General features: G+C 40.5%; 1 protein-coding gene and 1 long non-coding RNA gene across 4 annotated transcripts; one reads left to right on the top strand and one right to left on the bottom strand.

Annotated features, from left to right (window-relative positions):
• Window positions 1-1,773: 1,773 nt before the first annotated feature.
• On the bottom strand, window positions 1,774-9,332 carry LOC148052179 (uncharacterized). Of its 2 annotated transcripts, XR_015698970.1 has the most exons (4): window positions 9,145-9,332; window positions 8,579-8,663; window positions 5,737-5,895; window positions 1,774-1,845 (listed from the first exon to the last, which is right to left on the bottom strand). It is a non-coding gene; the product is annotated as an uncharacterized LOC148052179 (long non-coding RNA). The 2 variants fall into 2 exon arrangements; XR_015698969.1 differs by lacking the exon at window positions 1,774-1,845 and having other exon boundaries at window positions 4,797-5,895.
• A 245-nt stretch (window positions 9,333-9,577) lies between these two features.
• Window positions 9,578-19,708, top strand: RGS18 (regulator of G protein signaling 18). 2 transcript variants are annotated; one of them, XM_087733105.1, is made up of 6 exons: window positions 9,578-9,893; window positions 10,573-10,674; window positions 11,856-11,894; window positions 14,239-14,300; window positions 15,345-15,511; window positions 17,763-19,708. In XM_087733105.1, the coding sequence occupies exons 1-6, from the start codon at window positions 9,775-9,777 to the stop codon at window positions 18,015-18,017; spliced, it is 744 nt and encodes a 247-aa protein (XP_087589231.1). In that variant the 5' UTR covers window positions 9,578-9,774; the 3' UTR covers window positions 18,018-19,708. The 2 variants fall into 2 exon arrangements, with proteins under 2 accessions (XP_087589231.1, XP_009460807.1); XM_009462532.2 differs by lacking the exon at window positions 11,856-11,894 and having other exon boundaries at window positions 9,581-9,893; window positions 17,763-19,706.
• Window positions 19,709-20,315: the final 607 nt, after the last annotated feature.

The raw sequence follows: 20,315 nt of genomic DNA, 5'->3' as shown, positions 1-20,315 counted from the left end.
CCGGGCGCGACCTCTCCGGGCGCCTCCGCCCTCCCGGGGCGGGACCGGCAGCCGCCGTCGCGGGCCCTGCCCAGAGGGATGCCGGGAGTTGTAGTCCCGGAGCCCGCACGTGGGACGGAGCCCTTCGGGCCGCCATGTCGCGGTGGCCGCACGCCAGGAGACGGAGCCGCGCTGTCGGCCCCTTCCCGCCCCCCGGCAGAGCTTTCACCGCCGTTCCCGTCAGCAGGCGTGACCCCGCAGCCCAAGCCGCCCCGTGGGCCGCTGTGCTGCCACATGGCAGCTGGCCCACTGCTGTGGTGGAGGCTGCGGCTCTGCCCCTCGGTGGGCCCCGGCGGGGAGCCAAGGCCATTGCCGCGCCTAGGCCTGTGCCCCACGCTGGAAGCGGGCCTGGCGAGCCCGGGCGCTGCGTTTCTTGGGAAAAACCCAACCAACTCCTCTCAACGGAGAACCTCCTAGGCAAAATATGTGCAAAAGATCACACTATTTTACTGATACCTTAGTCCTTAAAAATATATTGCTCTGTGTATTGCTACTCCAAACGGAACCAAACCAAAGCAAGCCCCCCTCAGCTGGGCCACGTCAGACAAATGCCAGCGTGAAGCAGGACAGACGGACGGACAGACAGAAGGCAGGCAGGCGCCAGCAGCAGAGGGATGCATGCAGCTCTCGCACACAGCTCTCTTGGATTTGACTGGAAAACACCTGGGATGTTGATTTCGAAGCAGGGCTGCTCGCACCCCCTTTTTTGAAGGAAAGGAGAGAGGACATGCCAGCGTTTTTCCAATAGAGAGCACAGGGACAGCCATGGCCGTTGCACTGCCAACCCCATCGCCTGGGCCCCCCTAGGGCTGTCCTCACCTTCCATCCGCTGGGGAAGATAGATCAACATGGCCAGGATTGGGGTGTAATTTGGTCATCAGAAAACAAAGATTTTAATCTTGGAGACCATTCTGGGGGAAAAAAAAAAAGTCTTGCTTAGCTTCAGTGAAAATCTCTAATTGGATTTGAAAGGCACTTATGGATCAAGCAAGGCAGTCTACAGACCTTCCCTAGGAATTAAAAGAAATGACTTGTGGTCACTGCCAATTGGAATGGAAATTATTTCATACATGCCACAAGGACAGATTTCAGACTAACAGTTTCTATCATCGGGCAATCTAGGTTGATTTGCAACAGATGAAATGCAACATTTCTATTAGTTTTGGTGACCACAGCAATATAAAAATTATTACAAGTTTTATGTTTATCAAATTGACAGTGTAATCTGATAAATGATCACCTGTTTTTACTCAACAGAGAGACTAGAATAGCTTGCTTCCTGGTGTGCATACCAAGAGTGCAAATATCACATTTCCTCCGTTTTGAGGAAGCATTTTTGGCAAGCTTTGCAAAACTTATTTTTGTAATTCCAGTTATTCTAGCTGTGACAGAGAAACTCAGGCGAGAGAGACAGGAGCAGCAGATTGGACCTGATGAGAATCAGGTTTAGATACTGGTGTGAAAACCAAAGGTTGTGAAGGTCAAGATTTGCAAAAGTTAAGGACTGTGGCAAATCAAAACCTTAATAATGAAGCACGTCATGACTCAGGCTAAAAGCCAGAAACATTTGAGAAATGGATAGTGCCCAAAGGGCAAAGTCTTTTGTCACAAACATGATGGCAAGAGTGAGAGTGAAGAATCCATAAAATCCATACTGCTGCCTAGAGTCCAGAACGAAGAGTAGGTTCAATTCTTTCTTATGTTGCTGCTTACATCTGCTGCATCCCAAAATGTCTTGGATCTTGGCCAGATCGCATAGTCTCCAATTCAACACAGCAAATGCATCAGATAAGATTTCTTGCATGACTGAAATTAAACATATGCATAAGTACTTGGCTAGATCAGAGCTTTATCTCTACTATACCTGAAGCTTTTCTGAAGACTAACTAAGATTCACAGCCCTCTGCATATTACGGTATTAGGTAACCAGCAAGCTTTTCTCGAGGGTTCTTGCAAATCTGAAGAAGAAATTGGATGGCAGTTTTGGGAAAGCCAGTGTTACACTGATGCTTGATAACTGAAGACTTTTGTTGGAAATTCTGCTATTAGCTAAGAAGAGGAGAAACTACGACTGGCTGGTGGACACTGACAATGAGTGTCCCTGCCTTGAAGCCGGCCTCTTCATAAGGGACGGTTTATAACAGATTGGGAGGAGGAAAAGGAAACTACTACTGCAAAACTTTCATCATCTAGGAAATAAAACTGCCCCAACTTATATTTTAGAATATAGCTTTTCTTGATCCTCAAAAAATAATTGAGCCTCCCTAGAAGATTTTTCAGTCATTCTGAAGATTTCATACTCATTCAAATTTGACCTGGCATTATTATTATATGTAATTTTAGTGGTGAACTTTGGTGGGTAATTACTGAAAAGAAAAATCAAAGTAACTGGTAGCTTTAAGATCTTCAGACACTGTCTTCTTTTGACAGACTTTGAAGATAATTTAATATATTTATATATTCATGCACATATATATTTATATATTGAGGACTGAGAGACTAATTTTTCAATTTTTTGGTACCAATTTTTTTACTGCTCTGATGAGCAATCCACCATACTACTTTGTAAACCCTAGAACCATTTACATCAGCTAAATCAGGACATCAGAACAATGCACTACCAGGAAGAACTAACAATGAATAAAACATAATAACATATAAGCTGAAGAAAGTATTACTGCAGAAATCTTAACTGTGCTTTAAATAGGCAGAATTAGAATCATAGAATGATTAAGGTTGGAAAAGACCTCTGAGATCAAGTCCAACCTGTTAACCTAACTGCCAGGTCCACCTCTAAACCATGTCCCTAAGCACCACATCCACATGTTTTTTGAATACTTCCAGGGACTGTGATTGTACCACTTCCCTGGGCAGTCTGTTCCAATGCCTAACCACTCTTTTTGTGAAGAAATTTTTCCTAATATCTAATCCAAGTCTCCCCTGGCACACCTTGAGGACATTTCCTCTCATCCTATCACTTGTTACTTGGGAGAAGAGGCCGACCCCCACCTTGCTACAATCTCCTTTCAGGTAGTTGTAGAGAGTGAGAAGGTCTCCCCTCAGCCTCCTCTTCTCCAGACTAAACAAGCCCAGCTCCCTCAGCTGCTCCTCATCAGACTTGTGCTCTAGACCCTTCACCAGCTTTGTTGCCCTTCTCTGGACACACTCCAGCACCTCGATGTCCTTCTTGGAGTGAGGGGCCCAAAACTGAACACAGTACTCGAGGTGAGGCCTCACCAGTGCCGAGGACAGGGGCACTATCACCTCCCTGGTCCTGCTGGCCACACTGTTCCTGATGCAAGCCAGGATGCCATTGGCCTTCTTGGCCACCCGGGCACACTGCTGGCTCATGTTCTTGTGGCTGTCAGCCAACACCCCCAGGTCCTTTTCCACCAGGCAGCTCTCCAGCCACTCCTCCCCAAGCCTGTAGCATTGCATGGGGTTGTTGTGACCTGAGTGCAGGACCCGGCACTGAGCCTTGTTGAATCTCATACGGTTGGCCCCGGCCCATCGATCCAGCCTGTCCAGGTCCCTCTGTAGGGCCTTCCTACCCTCCAGCAGATCAACACTCCCACCCAACTTCCTGAGGGTGCACTCGAGATCCCCTTGTCCAGATCACTGATAAAGATATTAAATGGAACCGGTCCCAATACTGAGCCCTGGGGAACACCACTTGTGACCGGTATATCTGTGTCAGTGCCATATTATACTGATGCAACATTTCAGGCATCAAGGGTGGCTTTACAGTAGAACCCAAGCTCTTAGGTCCTGCCTAATTTCATCCTAAATACTTAGGTGTGACCTTCAAAACCTGTTTTGACTGCTCTCCCAGCCCTGGGGTAGTCCTCTTCCCTGCAGAGCTACCTTTTTAATACAAAATGCTCCTTATGGCTTCCCTACTTCTGCATTATGGAGGTTTGACAATGCCTGCCCTAGTAGTTCAACCTGTGCTGCAGCATCCCCGAGATATTCCCGAATCATCTGACTGGAAGAGCAGAGGGAAGACATGCCTGACATCCAACGTGAGGGCTCTGCTTAAACCTCACAGTATTTCAGTAATAGCGGACTCAGTTCTGACGTAAAACACATTTTATTCCCTTGTCTGCTGTAGGGAATTTGATCTTATGGCTAATATTCAGTGGAGCAGGAGTCACAGCCCTCTTGCATGACTAAGCGATAGTCTCTCCATTCTGTTCTCCCACACCTTTCACAAAAGGACCAGAAAACGCGCAGCCCAGTACTTGCTGTTGCTTGCGCTGTTAGCATGGATTGATAAAATCTTTCTCTTGGAAAAAAAGCAGGTTATCATGTGAGGAATCTCTCCGGGTTTGTGTAAGATGGAAATAAATCCAGTAGTGCGTAACTCCAGTAGGAAATTTTGGCCAGGGTTTAGAGTACTTCCCGCCTTCAACATTTCCTGCGAATACCACTCTAAAAAAACCACTTTTTAAAATGCACGTGAGTGTCCTAGGTGAGCACTTCCAGAAGCTGGTCATTCAAACGCAGTTGTCTAATGAGCACTGATGTCATTGCTATAGGCTTGTGGAGAGCTAGTTGTAAACACTGAGTGGGTCAACAGAAACCAGCTTCCTGCAGATTAATTGTGACAGTGATGTATGTAATATGTAAATAGAACTAATCAGAGATGCCGGGCACACAACCATGGGGCAGGCAGGAAATGAACACAGCTGAGGACTCTGCAGACTCACTTTCTTATTTTGACCTTTCAAAAGACTAAACAGATGAATTTAGTTTAGCGCAGATGGAAACATTTTCCACAGCAGAAGTTCTGCAGAAACTACAGAGATTCCCAAGCCTGCACCAAGCTTGAGTTTTCATCATGGATGCCTTACAAATTCTTTTGAGATCCCTGGCTGACAGGACCTACAGACCCCAAATGCAAAGCGTTATGTTCCAGTCGTCCGTGATCCAATCTGAAGCAATGCAATTTTGTTTCCTTCCTTTCAAACAGCAGCAACAAAAGAGGGGTTTATAATGGGAACTATATGTAGGCATTATAATGCTACTCTTCCACGAACTCTGAAGTATCCCACATGCCAAGTTCCTCCACTAGGATGAATCTTTTAAGTGCACCACTAAAGAAGTTCCCCGAATTAGCAGGCGGCAAGCTCCTCTACTTGAGATTTACAATAAAACTATTTTCCTTTTGGTGTTGCTTCATGAAGCAAAAATGTTTTTCTATCTGAAGATAAACAAAACAACCATGTGTTGGATCATATCATTACTAAATTGTAGGTCCAATTATGGTTTCCAATACGGAATAAACAACATAAATATTAAGGAGTGATAAATTTTTAAGAAATTACTGAAGAGCAGAATTATTTATTAAAGCCAAGTTCATTCAAAACATGTAATTTTAATTTTTAACTCTTCAAATCCCTCTACAGGAAAAAGAAAGAAATATGGAAATACATGTTTTCAGCCCCTGCTCTTCAGTGACATTTCTTCCCATGCTTATTCTTCACAGGAGAGTAAAGAGACTGTGTTGCTTTTTTTTTCCTTCCTACAAAGATGAATATCGCTTCCCTTCAGCAGAACCTAAACCAAATAACCCCACAGAAGCCATACTGGTAAAATTGGACTTGAATAAGAACAATGGTGGCGCTGAGTTGTGGAGGAGCCCAGGCAGTGCTAGAAGATGAGCATGGACATGAAGGAGGCACAGTTTACACTTACCTGGCAAGTAACAAAAATAGCTTGAAGAGCGATGCAGCGGGATTACTAACAAAGAAGAACAACTCATTGTGCTCTAGTTCTTTGTGCTGAGCTGAACCACTCAGCCAGGGCTTCACTTCTATTCAGCCGACTTGAAAGCCTGAATCTTTCAGTGCTTACCTTTAAAAAAGAAATATGACATATTCAGTGTATAATACAACATCCTTATTGCTAATGGTCTCAGTCAATATTTCTTTCACAGAGGGCAGCTATGGGTTCTACACAAGTCAAGCATGACTTGATCATCAGCTTGATCATCAGCTGTGATAGGACCTTATCAAACACCAACAGAAGCCAGTGCAGACACTTTTCAACTAAAGAACAGGCCCAAAGGGATCAGGACATCACCTCAAGGAACTTCCGGTGCTTTATGATCTATTCAATTTTGCTTTTTTGTCACATAAAGATTGTTTTGAAAATACATATTCTATTCATCTAACTATGAAAGCTCTTGAAAAATGTATTTATTCTTTTCTACAAGTAATAAACCATTAAGTCAATATTGCTCTCACTTTGCAGAGATGATCTTGATTTGAGGGCTTAAAAATCACTAGTCTCCTTCCCAAAAGATTTGTGAATACATTTCAGTGGTTAGAGAAATGGTTGGGAATCAGGATGCTTGGTTCTCATCCCAAATTTCTTTAGAGCTTTCTAGGTCTCTAGCCATGTCATCAACATAATATTCTGGGTCTGCTTTTTCTGGCTTAAAATAACTTATTCATTTTTCTATATTGTCATCTTGCAGTATACAAAACAGCCCAGAAGCATTTATAGGGTCATTAATACCGTTGCTATAACTACTGTAGCCTGCAGTGCAAAACAGAAATAATTATTAGCACCAGCACCATCATTGACAAAACACAGACTGACTTTGATGCAATTTGGCTACTTCAGAGCCTGGATTTAATATTAGCTTTCTATTAATGGAAAAGAAAAATAGGAAAAAAAGAAGAGATTGTTTGTAATTATTCCCTTCCTCCCCACTTCCCCCTCCAAAAAAAATTTCCAAATGAATTCTCAGGAGATGCGCAGTATTTGGGACTGATATTGCTTGCACCCTCAGCAAGCTTGCAGATGACACCAAGCTGAGTGGTGCAGTCGACACGCCTGAGGGACGGGATGCCATCCAGAGGGACCTGGACAGGCTGGAGAAGTGGGTCTGTGTGAACCTCATGAGGGTCAACAAGGCCAAGTGCAGGGTCCTGCACCTGGGTCGGGGCAATCCCCAGTATCAGTACAGGCTGGGGGATGAAGGGATTGAGAGCAGCCCCATGGAGAAGGACTTGGGGGTACTGACAGACAAAAAGCTGAACATGAGCCAGCAATGTGCGCTCGCAGCCCAGAAGGCCAGCCGTATCCTGGGTCACATCAAGAGAAGCGTGGCCAGCAGGTCAAGGGAGGTGATTCTGCCCCTCTGCTCTGCTCTGGTGAGACCCCACCTGGAGTGCTGCGTCCAGCTCTGGGGTCCCCAGTACAGGAAGGACAGGGACCTGTTGGAGCGGGTCCAGAGGAGGGCCACAAAAATGATCAGAGGGCTGGAACACCTCTGCTATGAGGAAAGAGCTGGGGTTGTTAAGCCTGGAGAAGAGAAGGCTCTGGGGACACCTGATTGCAGCCTTTCAAAACTTAAAGGAGGACTATAAGAAAGATGAGGATAGTCTTTTTAGCAAGGCCTGCTGCGACAGGGGTAATGGTTTTAAACTAAAAGAGGGTAGATTCAGACTAGATATAAGGAAAAAAATTTTCACGATGAGGGTGGTGAAACACTGGAAGAGGTTGCCCAGAGAGGTGGTAGATGCCCCATCCCTGGGAACATTCAAGGCCAGGCTGGATGGGGCTCTGAGCAACCTGATCTAGTTGTAGATGTCCCTGCCAGTTACAGAGGGGATGGACTAGATGACCTTTAAAGGTCCCTTCCATCCCAAAGCATTCTATGATTCTATTGTCACAGTATAGTACAGTAATATTTTAAGCATCTAAGACCTCACACCCGTTGCTTTAGAGTTATTTAAGAGTGGATTGGACAAGCCATTCAGATGTATGCTGGAGAGGGCCCATTGGTGGGTGCTGGACCGGTCATTTCCATCTATAAGTTACATGGCATAGTGGTAAGGCCCCATAATTCACTTTTGAGTGACGTTTCACCAAGGCCACCGTAATTCACTTCTGAGTGACGTTTCATGCTACAAATCTTTCTTAAATCAGCTTATATGAACGACTGAGGCCACAATTAACAACATTTTTCAGGAACTGAAATCACCAGGTAATAAAACTATGGCAGATGAACACAGGCAGTATTATTACACACATTATATAATAGGTGAAAAAAAACCCCTCATACGACTATCACTGTTGCAGAAAATTGAACTAAAATCATGCATTCTATATTTATTTACTAGTTGGTAAAATGAAGAATATATTATTAAAGACAGCTGTGGTTAAAGCCAGTTTAAAATAAGCAGGATGTGATAGATAAGCCTACTCTGAAACTGAAAATGCAGTTTAAAACCATAACCCTGCTTCTTAAAGGTCCTTGGGTCACAAAAGGCAGTTTTGCACTGAACATTTCCCATTCAGTCTGATTTTAAAATTTGTATCACACATGTAATACATGTGAGTTTTCTTTCATTTTTTTCTCTCTTAAAAAAAACCCACAATAGATAGCATCTTTTTTGTTATGTTTCAGGAATTTGGAGTCCCAGCAGAGGGTTTTTTTAGTTCTTTTGAATATTAGTACCTCCTGTCCTCCTCAGCTCCACAAACCACAAGGAAAAGCCGTTGTGGGACTCTCACCAGAACTTACCCGTGTTGCAGTAATTGCACAGAACTGGACAAAATTGTGGGAAGGTGATGAGGTCATGTCTTCTACCCAAGGCTCAGTGTCTTACCTGAATAACCAAAACAAGGCATTGGCATTAAAAAAAGGAGGACTATTTAATTCTTAATCAATTAACTACTGCATAATTTTAATCTTTTCCAGCCGCTCATTCAGCTAACACTGAAGAAGTTTCTTTGGTAGATGCATTGTTTCTATGACATCTCCAACACAAATTGTACTTAAGAACGAGAAACTTGATTGACATCAAGCTTGTATGTGAAGAGGTAATTTGTGCTGATCAGCCTAAAAAATTAATAAATTTTTACATTATGCAAACTGAAATGAGAAATTTTTGGTTATTTACTGTCAAAATAAAAAAAAAATTACAAATTTTTGTGCTGAACTAAAGACTTTTTATCCTGGCTGGCAGATTGTAAATGAAAATAAAGCCACAGATATAAAAGGAGGAGCTTTAAGTGAACGAACTTGAAATTAGAAGTAGGTGCTCATCATTTCTGAAAAATGGTGCAAAAATGAAAATCTCCACTTACAAAATATCTGATCAACCACAGCTTCATCTGGCTCTCGCAGGAGACCCTGGGAAGCCTTGAGTTTCAAGTTAGCATACTGTAGATAGAACTGATTTTGTGTCCAGCATATGGCACCTGGGGCTGTAGAGGGCAGGTTAAGGTCAGTTAGACGTTCTAAGAGCTTAAGACAATGTTGTACGTTCTTTTATGCAAAATTATTCTCATTAACGTTCGTTTTAGAGAAACTCTGTACACTTCTCACAGGTGTTTTGGGGGAGAATGATGGCGTCATCCTACGTCTAGTAAAATGTCAAGTTCCACAAACCCAGGAGCTGCTTTCTGCTGATAGCTGTGTTTGTCTGGATGATCAACGGCCATTTTGCAAAGTTGCAATCTCACTTCCCTAAATGACGACTGTAAAACCAGAACTCTACTTAAAGTCCCATGTACGTGCAGCTGCAGTGGCAGTGAAGGTGGAGGACCTCCTTCTTCCCACTACCTGCTCTGGAAACTGCTCAACAGCCAATTGGGGCAACCCGGCCTGATACAGCATGTGAGAGCCCTCCTGAGCATATCAGTTACACCAGATGCAACTGCTGTAAGGAAGCAAAAGAAACATTTTCTGAAACTGGGAAGATTTTTTGGAGGAAGATGGAGAACCCACTTCTTTTATTCCCCCAACTAAACATTTCTGCTTCAAAGGATAAATCCTATTACAAAGTCATGAAATCGACAATTAAAGAAGAGCCACATCAAGCAAGCAAGTCTGGGTAAGTTTAAGGTCAGGCTGACACTCCGAGCGTTCTGTTTATGTAGAGGATTCTTCTAACATAGCTTGTCGGTATGAATTTAGGGCACAGGTCATTTTCTTTTTGACTTATGTGTATGAAAACTCATGAACTGCAATGCTAGGAATTGTATACGTAAAATATTAATTCATCGTGGAAATGCTTTTTAAGAACAAGAAACAAGTCAAATGATAAACTACGAAAATAGGAGAGGGAGGTTTCAAGAAGCTCTGAGAAATGCTTCTTGAAAGCCTGAATATGATCTGGGAAGGTTTCTTTTTAAAAATTTCAAATGACAGGAAGCAATACTTCCTTTTTCTTTGCGAAACATTAAAAGTAGAAGATGCTGAGCCAATTGTTTATGTTCTCTAATGTGAAATTTCACCCCCTCATCTTTAAAATAAATAAAAAAGATACTGAAAATGAAAAGATTTCCATTTCTCTTTGCCAGTGCTTCACGTGTTAATCTGTGCTAAGCTATAAAGAAAAAAAATCATTAATGTGAACAATATATGTAGGAGAAGTAATGTCAACATTACTATAAGTGAACATAGGGGCATCTATGACGCAGAAGCAGAGATATTAGTCAAAGGAAATGTTTGAGGAAAAAAACCCAACTTTCAACAAGGTTGCCTGAAAAGCTACCCTAATTCTGTTGTAGAGCTAAGCAGAAGAGAAATAGGCTGAGCCTTCTCCTGCAGAAATCTGAATTCCATGAAGGTGATCATCTTGGTAAACCTGGAAACTTGACAAAAGCAGCAAGGTAAGCATTATAAAAGACTGAGTCGATGGGGATTCCTTTCAGGAAGTGCCTGTGTGACTCAGAATGTTTCCTGCATTTGTGTGTGTGCATTCAGACTTGGCAGAGAGTAACACTTTCAAGATCTGTTTAATTTAAAAGTTCGCAATCTAGCCAAAGCATACAAAGCATATAGAATTATCTGGTATGCATCAAGGTAACTCACCACTAGTGTTTTCACACCACTAAGAGTAGACTGGTCCCCATACCCTTGCAGACACATTTAAATGTTTACTCATGCCAACAGCATTTTCATTAGTCCACTGACTATATTGAGCAAGCATCAACTCAGAAACGTAGCGGACAAATTACTGCTTACAGGGAAATTGTACAGCTCCTTGGAAGGCAGGTTTTCCAAAGAATTCTGTGATGTGCAAATGCCAGATGCGTGTCAAATACTGAATGCATAGTTCCTCAGTAATTGCGGTAATTGTTTGAACACTCTTGTCTCCAAAATTCAGATACTGATGTTTAAACACTGTTGTAATATTGTCCCTGTTATACTATTTCTCACAAAGATGCAGGGTGAAATCTTGGTTTTGTTGACTTCAGTGAGAGCTTGGTTCCTGACTTCAATGGGGTACCAAGATCTCACTGATATATTATTTATATATTTGTAGGTCTTGACTGAAAAGAAGGAATGCGTAAAGTACTGCAACTCCATGGCCTAAAAAATTTTCCGCCCCTTTCTTTCCATCACAGATCGCTTCAGAACACTTCAGTGCTTCCCATGCTCTTTTGTCTTGTTAAGCTTGATGAACCTTGTTTAAGCAGTTACTACCTTTGGGGCCAAGATGCCTGCTTTGACCAGAACTGCTTCTACAAGCCCTTATGAATTGTGAACACATGGTAGAAATTGCATAAAGGCCCAAACTCTGTTTCTAGAACCCCTGAAAAAGTAGCCAAGAAGTGGGTATCTAAACACTTGCACCTATGCAATGTGGATAATTAGGCAATGTTTGTTGCTCGCATGTCCAAATATCATGCCCATCCAAATGACAGGGTGTACTCGTGATCTGGAAGATTTTCCACTCCAGTCTTGGGGGGTGGGGTGGGGAGGGGGCAATTAACGTCTGTCTTTTTTTCTCTCTCTCTCTCTGTCTTGTTTGGCTGCTGGCAGAAGCCTTAATTCAATGGTTTTACAGGACACTCAGAAATACAAGACATTGCAGTGATGAACAAAGGTAAAACAGTACTGAGAATACCCTTTTTCTTGTCTTGGCTCCACACACATAAAACCGTGCTAAGACTGCATCTAAAAAGAGAAAGCTCAGCCTCCATGCCACCTGTATGCAGGCAGTACTGGGTGGCTGATTACCCTTGGGTATTTCATACAAGGTACACAGCCATCAATGCATTCTTATCGTCTGTGAAAAGGCAGTTTCAGAGGCAGATGCAATAGCAATAAATAATTCTGTGAAGAATTTCCCCCTTTTAACAGACTATCACTTCCTCACTCAGCTGACTGCCTTTTACCACGTCACTCTCAGCCAGGTGCTGGACTAACAGGGATTCTGCTGTTCTTGTTGTATAGAAGAGAAACTGGTAGATTTTTGCTGATCTTTCTCTCTATATAGATTATAGAGAGATGCAGATTATTTTTGGTTAAAAAAAAAAGAAAAAAGAAAATTACCCTTTTTCAAATAATAAAGATAATAGTTTAGGATTTATTATTTAAGTGATTTACTTAGTTTTTATGATTTCCGTTCTTCACACAGAGATACTAACATAAGTAGAAAGAGAGCTTAATGAAACACTCCAGATGGACAGCATGGTGATAGTAGAAATGCCTATGATCTGTTAACTAGTTTCTTCTCTTCTTTAGAAAGCGGCAAAGCTGAACAAATCTAGGTTTCTGTCTACTACTGCAGCAACTCATTGCTGCACCCAGCTCTTGGGGATCTGTGAGGCTACTGGGTCGATGCAGTTTCTGAAAGAAAATCAGAAATTCACGCCAGGAGTTTCCAAACCCAGCAAAGAACCTCTCCAGCATTCTGTGCAGTTGTGGATTGCGTATGTTGTCTGAAGCCATCAGGGTTTATCTTTCACTATGACCAAATTAGTTTCTGTAACTGTAGGAACCCGCTGTTCCCAGACATACAAGTCCACACAGTTCAGAGAACTGCACTTTTTGTACTTCTCATAACTAAAAAACTCTGTAAGGGAGCGAGGTCTCATTTTCCCTGACTCCAGAATCCCCCTACTTTAGTGGCCTAAGTTCATTTCTTGAATTTCAGTTCTCCAGCATTTGTACCTCTTGAGAACTGTTTGTCTCTCCCTAGTTAAAAATTTAATTCCTATAAGCAATGACTTCAGCTAGGAGAGATCTGACATCTATTAAAAAAAAGAAAATAAAAAAAATCATTTTAGTTTTCTGCAAAACCAAGATCATTACTGGCTTAAATTCCCTCTCAAAGTGATTGGAAGTTCCCTTCATCTAAATTTCACCTGCCTACAGATTTTGCCAACGGAACCCGAACTATGTGAATCAGGCAACAGAACGGCAAGCCTCCATGAGGATGGGGGAATAATTTTTAAGAAGTGTTCAGTCCATAAGAAGTTGCTCTAACCAACTAACCCAGGACAAGTTGCTTATTGGTACTGTGCTTTGCCCTCGAATGAAAATGGTTCTAAATATTAATATTCATAAAGCACCAGGTAAAAATTGACTTCACCTTCAGGCTTAGAACTTAAGTCCTAGTCTTAGTCTGATACAGTTCATCTCCAGGCTTACTCCAGTTTTGGTCTACAAAAATCAAACTACTGTCCAGGTGTGTGTTCAGGGTTGATCTATACAACACCAAAAAAGGGTTTCCCAAAAGTTGCATTTGAGTGAATGAATTAGGGTGTTCTTTTTTCCTTTCTGCATTGTTCTCTAAGGCAGAATATTTGAAATCAAAGTAAAGCACGTGCAACTTGACATATTTGATGAAGAATACGTCGAGTTTGATAAATGGAGCACAGTGTCTCAGAACAACATGACATTTGAAACATGTTTGTGGCAAACAAACCAGGCTACATGTGCTATTGCCCTATAAGACTATCACCTAAACCATATTGCTACAACTTTGTCTTTGGGCTATAGAATTTCCTGTATTTCATTAAAAATAGACTGTGGTAACACAGCCTCAGACCGAGTGCATTCAAAACCACATCTCTGCAAGAGCATTTTTTAAGTTTAAATAGGTGACTGACCTGGTTCCCTTATGAGTTTTACCATACTGCATGATCTCAATTCCCTTAAAGACTAATAGCCCAACGCAAACACTGAAGAGAAAAATCTCTGCTCTGATGCTTTTTTAAACAGGGGGAAAAAGGTACAACTCTGCAGGAAAAATGTCAGAAAAAAAATAATTAAAAAAAATTCTGAAGTACCCAAGAGAATGAGCTCCTTTAGTAGTGTGATCTAATAAAAGGCTTTGTGAAACAATCCTGAGCAATAATGGTAACAGATAACATATATTACAACAGCTTCATAAGTACACAATATGCACAATTCTTTAACACCACTTTCTGTTTCTTAAACAGCGTGTCACCTGAAGAAGCAGTGAAATGGGGAGAATCTTTCGACAAACTGCTTTCTGAGAAAGGTTAGTAGTTTTTTCCTTCCTGTGCAGACTGTTAGGATGGAAAATTGATGGAAAATTATAAAATCCAGTTGTGCACTTAAATAGACCTGGCAGTTACCTAAACTAGGTATGATGGGTCATTTATAGCAGCATGTATTTCTGCTCTCCTCATGTGCTTCGGCTATAGCATGCTGTCAACTACTGAAAATAGTTGAAAATAACTTTTAAGTTTTGTATTTTATTGAAGAAAGTACTATGAGAGAGCAAAGAGTTCCTTCAATAAACGGTAGAATTTCATCTGAATATTGCTCAAATATTCCTGACTGCCAGACCAAGCCTTAAAAATGAAAACATGTTCTATGTACTTAATAAAAGACTTTGTCACTTCTGATACAGTTTGTTTCTAAAACAGTGATAGGAACAAAACTGGGCATCATTTGAAAGGGCCTGTTGCTTACATAATTATCCAATGCACGTATGTCCCTCCTTCCGCTTTGGAGGGACACACGTATGATCCAGCTACAGTGCTGGAGACTCTGTGCTTTTCAGATCTGTTCCTTGAACAGTTGACATCAATACGATTGCATTACTTCCACAGATTAAGCATATTTGGGAAAGAAAATATCTTCAGCATAACAACAATAGGAAAAAGCAAATTTTAAAGATGCTAGAAGCCATTCATTTTAAATGGAGAATAGTCTACTTATGAGCAAAGATTCAAATAGTGTTTCAGTCAACCTAAATCGATATTCAGCCGGAACAAAGTCCATCACTTCCACATACATCCACATGTTTTGATTGCTTCCATTTTTAAATCCACAGGATCTTGGTAGTGAATTTTTACAGATGCTGAGAATTCTGTAATGGGAGTTACAGCATTCAGGATCATAATGAAAGAACTGTGCTTATTTTAAAACCTTTATATATTTTAAAATAATTACCTATAATGTGATGTAATGCAACGGGAGCAGAACCTATTTTATTACCTTGCACAGACTGTGTGAAAAGAGTAACTGTCTGATAAGGATTTTTTTTTTTAATGCAATTTAACATTCCCTTTTGTAGCTGGATTGGATGCCTTTACAAAGTTTCTGAAAACTGAGTTCAGCGAGGAGAACATCGAGTTCTGGATAGCTTGTGAGGATTACAAGAAAAGCAAAACTGCACACGAACTTTTGCCAAAAGCTAAGACCATTTATGAAACATTCATACAGAAAGATGCTCCAAAAGAGGTACAGTAAAAATGTTCCTCCTTGTACACAGTATTTAACACAACTGCATCTGATGAAACCTGCTTTTCAGAAGTGCATGCCCAGAAGCAGGGGCAATAGTTAATCATGTAGTCACTGACGTAAGAAGGCTGTATCTTAAATGTCAGCGCTCTGGAAGGCAATCTGGAAACTGCATAGATTATTCTCACTGTCCTCCATACTCCTTTCAATACCCTCTCCATGTTACTCTGCCAAGTGTAGAGCATGAGTTTAAATGTTATATCATAGGAATCAGAGATTCCTAGTGGTCTGTAAAGACTGGAGATATATATACACACACATATACAGGGTATATTTAAGAAAAAATAGTGATGTTAAATATTAAAGCTGCAATGAGACATATCAGCTAGCATTTGTGAAAAAGTATTATCTGTCTTTAAATAAAGCTACCTCCAGAACAACAGACTTATTCTCCCTTTCTCTTAAACCAGTAATTATCTATTAAATTATTACTTAACTGAGATTCAGAAGCTTGTATTTTAAATAAACCAAAAGACTAAATGAGACTAGAAAAAACTAATAAATTAAACATATCCCTTGAAATATTAATTATGTTTTAAGCATGGACTTTTCTTGATTGACTCCTCCCCCCTTTCTACCCCCCAGCTCTAATTGCATGTTATTGGTATGTTACTGTCAGCACATACACAAAAATGTGTTGATATGTCGATCCTCACCAACACTAAGGCCTTTTTATATTACTGTAGTGCAAAAAGTTTTCATATTTACAATTCTTTCACGTTACTGAAGCGTGTTATAAACGATTCATAAATCAGCAAAAGGAATATTTTTGCCTGCTCTGGGAAGGAGGTGAACAGGTTGGGAGATGATGAACTCTTACTGAAATCACAATCAGCCTCTTCAACAGGTCTTTTGGACTTACAATTTCCTGTAATTCTATAAAGTTTGAACAGATCAAGTATGCCCCTTGCCAATACTCCTTTTCCCCTGTATTCTTTTTTTTTTAATTTGCCAGAATAGCAGAAGTTAAACACTAACTGCTGCTTCCCTGTAACAAGGGTGAAAAAGGCGTAATTCTGATTTTAAGAGGATTGCAAAATGGTGCAATTTTCACCTGTAATTCCCATAGATTATATTTAAGATTCAGATCTGCTTTTCCTAGGAAGTGTCCACTTCCACAGACTTAGGTCCCTTTTTATTTCTTTCCCTGCTGGATGTCTTTGGGGTGAACCTTACATAAAAAGAAATCCCCTGCGTTGTTTGAGGTAGAACCTGTCATTGCCAATTGATCAACCTATGAGCAGTTACGGTAGGACACTAAGCGCTGATACCGTCAACACTTATGAGATTGACATAAGCAAAAAGATGAGCAGGAGGAAAGCTAGGGATGGGACAGGGTGTGGAAGTCGTACTTTGACTAACAGTAACGTAATGATTTCTTTTATCTGTCATACTTTTGATTTGGTGCACGTAGTGTGGGTGCTGTTGTTCCCCTTAAGCAGTTGGCTTTGGTGAGACTTCCTTCCTTGGGATCAGCTGAGACCAGCCAACAGCATCTCATTTCAGACCATGCAGCTCTGGAACTTGTGTCTTCTCTCTGACTAACTTCTTTATATACTCTATCTTATTTTTCAAAATAGCATGCTTAAATCAGTGCCTGCTACCTTAATAAAATTCTCATACTAATTAAATCTTCCCACGATGAATGCAATGGTACACAGAATAAATGACCATTTTTACATGCTTTTCTCATCGAAAGCCTCCAGAAACCCATTAAAATAATTTTTATATTTTAATTATCAGAGTTTTCTCACCTTCCTACTACCAAAACTCTACACAGAAACCAGAAATTTTAAATATTCACTAACATATTCTAATGAGTACAAAGTTCTACATGAATCCTAAATAAGAATAGAGAGAGTTCTGTATTAGTCTGGTGTTGCAAAGCCTGACAGCTGCAACTATACCAAGATCACTTTTAGAAGGTTACTTTTAGTCAAACATCAAACTTTAGCTTCTATTTTACCAGTTTTCCATTGTACCAATGACACATCTGTGAAGACTTTCTGACAGCCATTACTGAACATGAACATACTAACTAATTCTGTGGTATTAATATCCCGTTGTATCAGGGATTCAAGGTCCTCTTATCAGAAAAGACTTTCACCAAAGTACAGTATCATTGCTAAGGATGATAACACAGGAAATCATGAACATTCATTAAAGAAATATACTTTTCCTCATTCTCCAGGTGAATTTGGACTTTCAGACCAAGGAAGTCACAAGTCAGAATATTCAACGGCCCATCATCACCACTTTTGATGCAGCACAAAACACAGTCTACAGGCTGATGGAGCAAGACAGCTACCCGCGCTTCCTACGATCTGATCCTTATTTAAATTTGGTTAAGGGGAGAAATCCCAGTCGTCCTACCCTTAGGAGACGATCACGGTCTTTTACTGTCAATGATTTCCAGGGTGTACGACCAGACTTTACTGATTGGTGATACAATAATACCCAACCCTCATAAATTCTAGCTACTGCAGCAACTCGTATGTGTTTTAAAATCCAAAACCTTAGCAGGTGTAAATGAGTGGAAAGCAACGTTACATGCACTTATACCAGGTCAGAGTTCTGTAGCCAGTGATTGATCTCATTTATTATAGAGAAGTAGGCAACATATTGGCAAGACGTATCATGTAAAGTTTTCATACGGTATTTGTTTTAAACTCAAGTAAGAGTATTTGGAGGAAAAATTCGAGTTTCCTGCATAAAAATGTTGTATAAAATGCCCTTTTATAATATCCAGCATTTTTCCTGGGCCTGTATTATTTAGGACAGAGTTTCATCACAGTTAGAATCTATACACCTAGCCTTTGCACATATTTATGTTTCTGTAATATTTCCTACACTAAGCACAGAGTACTTGTGGTATTTTCTCATACTGCAAAACACATAGGAACATTATTAAGTATAAAGTTACATGGATTTTAACTACAGCCACTGCATAATTAAAATTTAGCTATTGCATATTTTAAGAGGAACATAAGAATACCTATTTAATTTTTTGGGGTACATTTTGTACTGTTTTCTTGTTACGTGTGTCTGTTCTTTGTGTTTAAGTTATGCTGTATAGATTAGCTTTGCCATCAAATACTTGTATTCTAATTTTTTGCAACCAAACGAGCAGCAAGAAAGGGCCAAAAATGCTATTTTAACACAATGTGTGTCATTAAATATCAGGTCACATGTATGTGTATATATATATATATAAAAAATTTTTCCACTTGTATTTATAAATATTCATGGTATACCAACTTTGTTACTAAACTTTGTTCTAAATTTTTTTTGCCTTTTATTTTCAAAAAGATTCTGAAAATTAGCAGCTCTTGGACTCAGGTAGAATAACCTTCAGTTCTACCAGTCATTAATATACTCTCCATGGTTATAGAAGAGGAAGGAGAAATCTCCCCTTTTATTTCTTTACTATTGCAGTCACGCATATCCTTTTCATAGTCAGTATACACAGTTTTCTTGTCCTTTTCTTTTAGAATTGATGCAGACATACCTTGAAGCATGGGGCAGTTCTTAAAATCTTAAAACATTGGTTCAGTTTAGCAAGTGGCTGCAACTTGCTTACGACTAAAGTAATTGTAATCATGACTTGTATATTCAGTCGCTTTGCGTGGAATTTAAGCTTTCTCCCTTTTCTTCCCCTTTCTGGAAGTGGTCAAAGTGAAGAGGTGCAGTTCCTGAGGATGGGACTTTATGTTCATTACTAATTCAAGGTATTATATGAACTGCTTGATCTGCGGGTTTCCGTGTCTGCTTTACTAACTTTCAATAAATCTGAAGTGATCTACTTCATAAGTTGTCAGGATTCAGTTTATCACTAGTACATTGATGAGTAAAATGTGCAGACTTCAGTTATAATTCAATACTAGCTGTAATCGTTACCATTTCAATCAAAAGTGTTACTGTGCACAGAGACCCAGACTCACCAGGAAACGCTGCTGAGCCACAATGACCTGGGAACCATCTCCACGCTCTTGGCTTTGCCTGGGGAATAGACAGGGAACACATTTGTAACTATGAGGAGTATGATCCGTGCTGGTTTATTCCATCGTCCTTCCCTGATCCCGAAACTCCAGGCACAAGCTATTTCTAACTGTGCAAGCAGTCAGAACCTGGGCACAGTGATTCAGGAATAAATCAAATGTTTTTAGTAGCACTGATATTGTATTGCAGTTTCTTTACCAATATCAAACGCAGCTTTGGAGCTTGTCAGCCTCCTTTTTTTAAGAACTGTTTCCACTCCTGTTGTCATTGTCACCAGTGTCACACGAATGAGTGAACACAGTGAAAGGCAACTTTCTAACCCAATTTCATTGCTGAAGTCAGTATATTTTTCTGGATAGGTTATTTACCCTTATTCTTTGACTGTCTGTCCCTTAAACATGAATCAATTCTGCTAGAAACAATCCTGTTTCTGATTAGGGAATCTCTAATATCCCCAACAATGTCTGGATGCCAGAGTTCTCAGATATTTAAAATATGCACGTTCTTATGTTTTGTATTACTAACTCTGTCAGAGAAAGAGAACGGATTTGACGACAGGCCCACCTGAGCCTTAACAGTGGGCCTGTTGCAACACAGGCATAAGCCTTACACGTTTGCAGCCAGATTCTCTCCTGGTGCGGCTATGTTCCTTCATACCAGCTGCGAATCCGCACCTTTACTCTTGCCATGGATGAAGGAAATGAAAAAAAAAAAAAAAAGTGTATTTAATACTGTTCCAAAATCC

Source organism: Nipponia nippon, unplaced genomic scaffold (assembly GCF_047370975.1).
Source record: "Nipponia nippon isolate SJK-2023a ecotype South Korea unplaced genomic scaffold, ASM4737097v1 scaffold_5, whole genome shotgun sequence".
Lineage (NCBI taxonomy): Eukaryota > Metazoa > Chordata > Aves > Pelecaniformes > Threskiornithidae > Nipponia > Nipponia nippon.
This window is presented reverse-complemented; position numbering and strand designations above follow the sequence as displayed.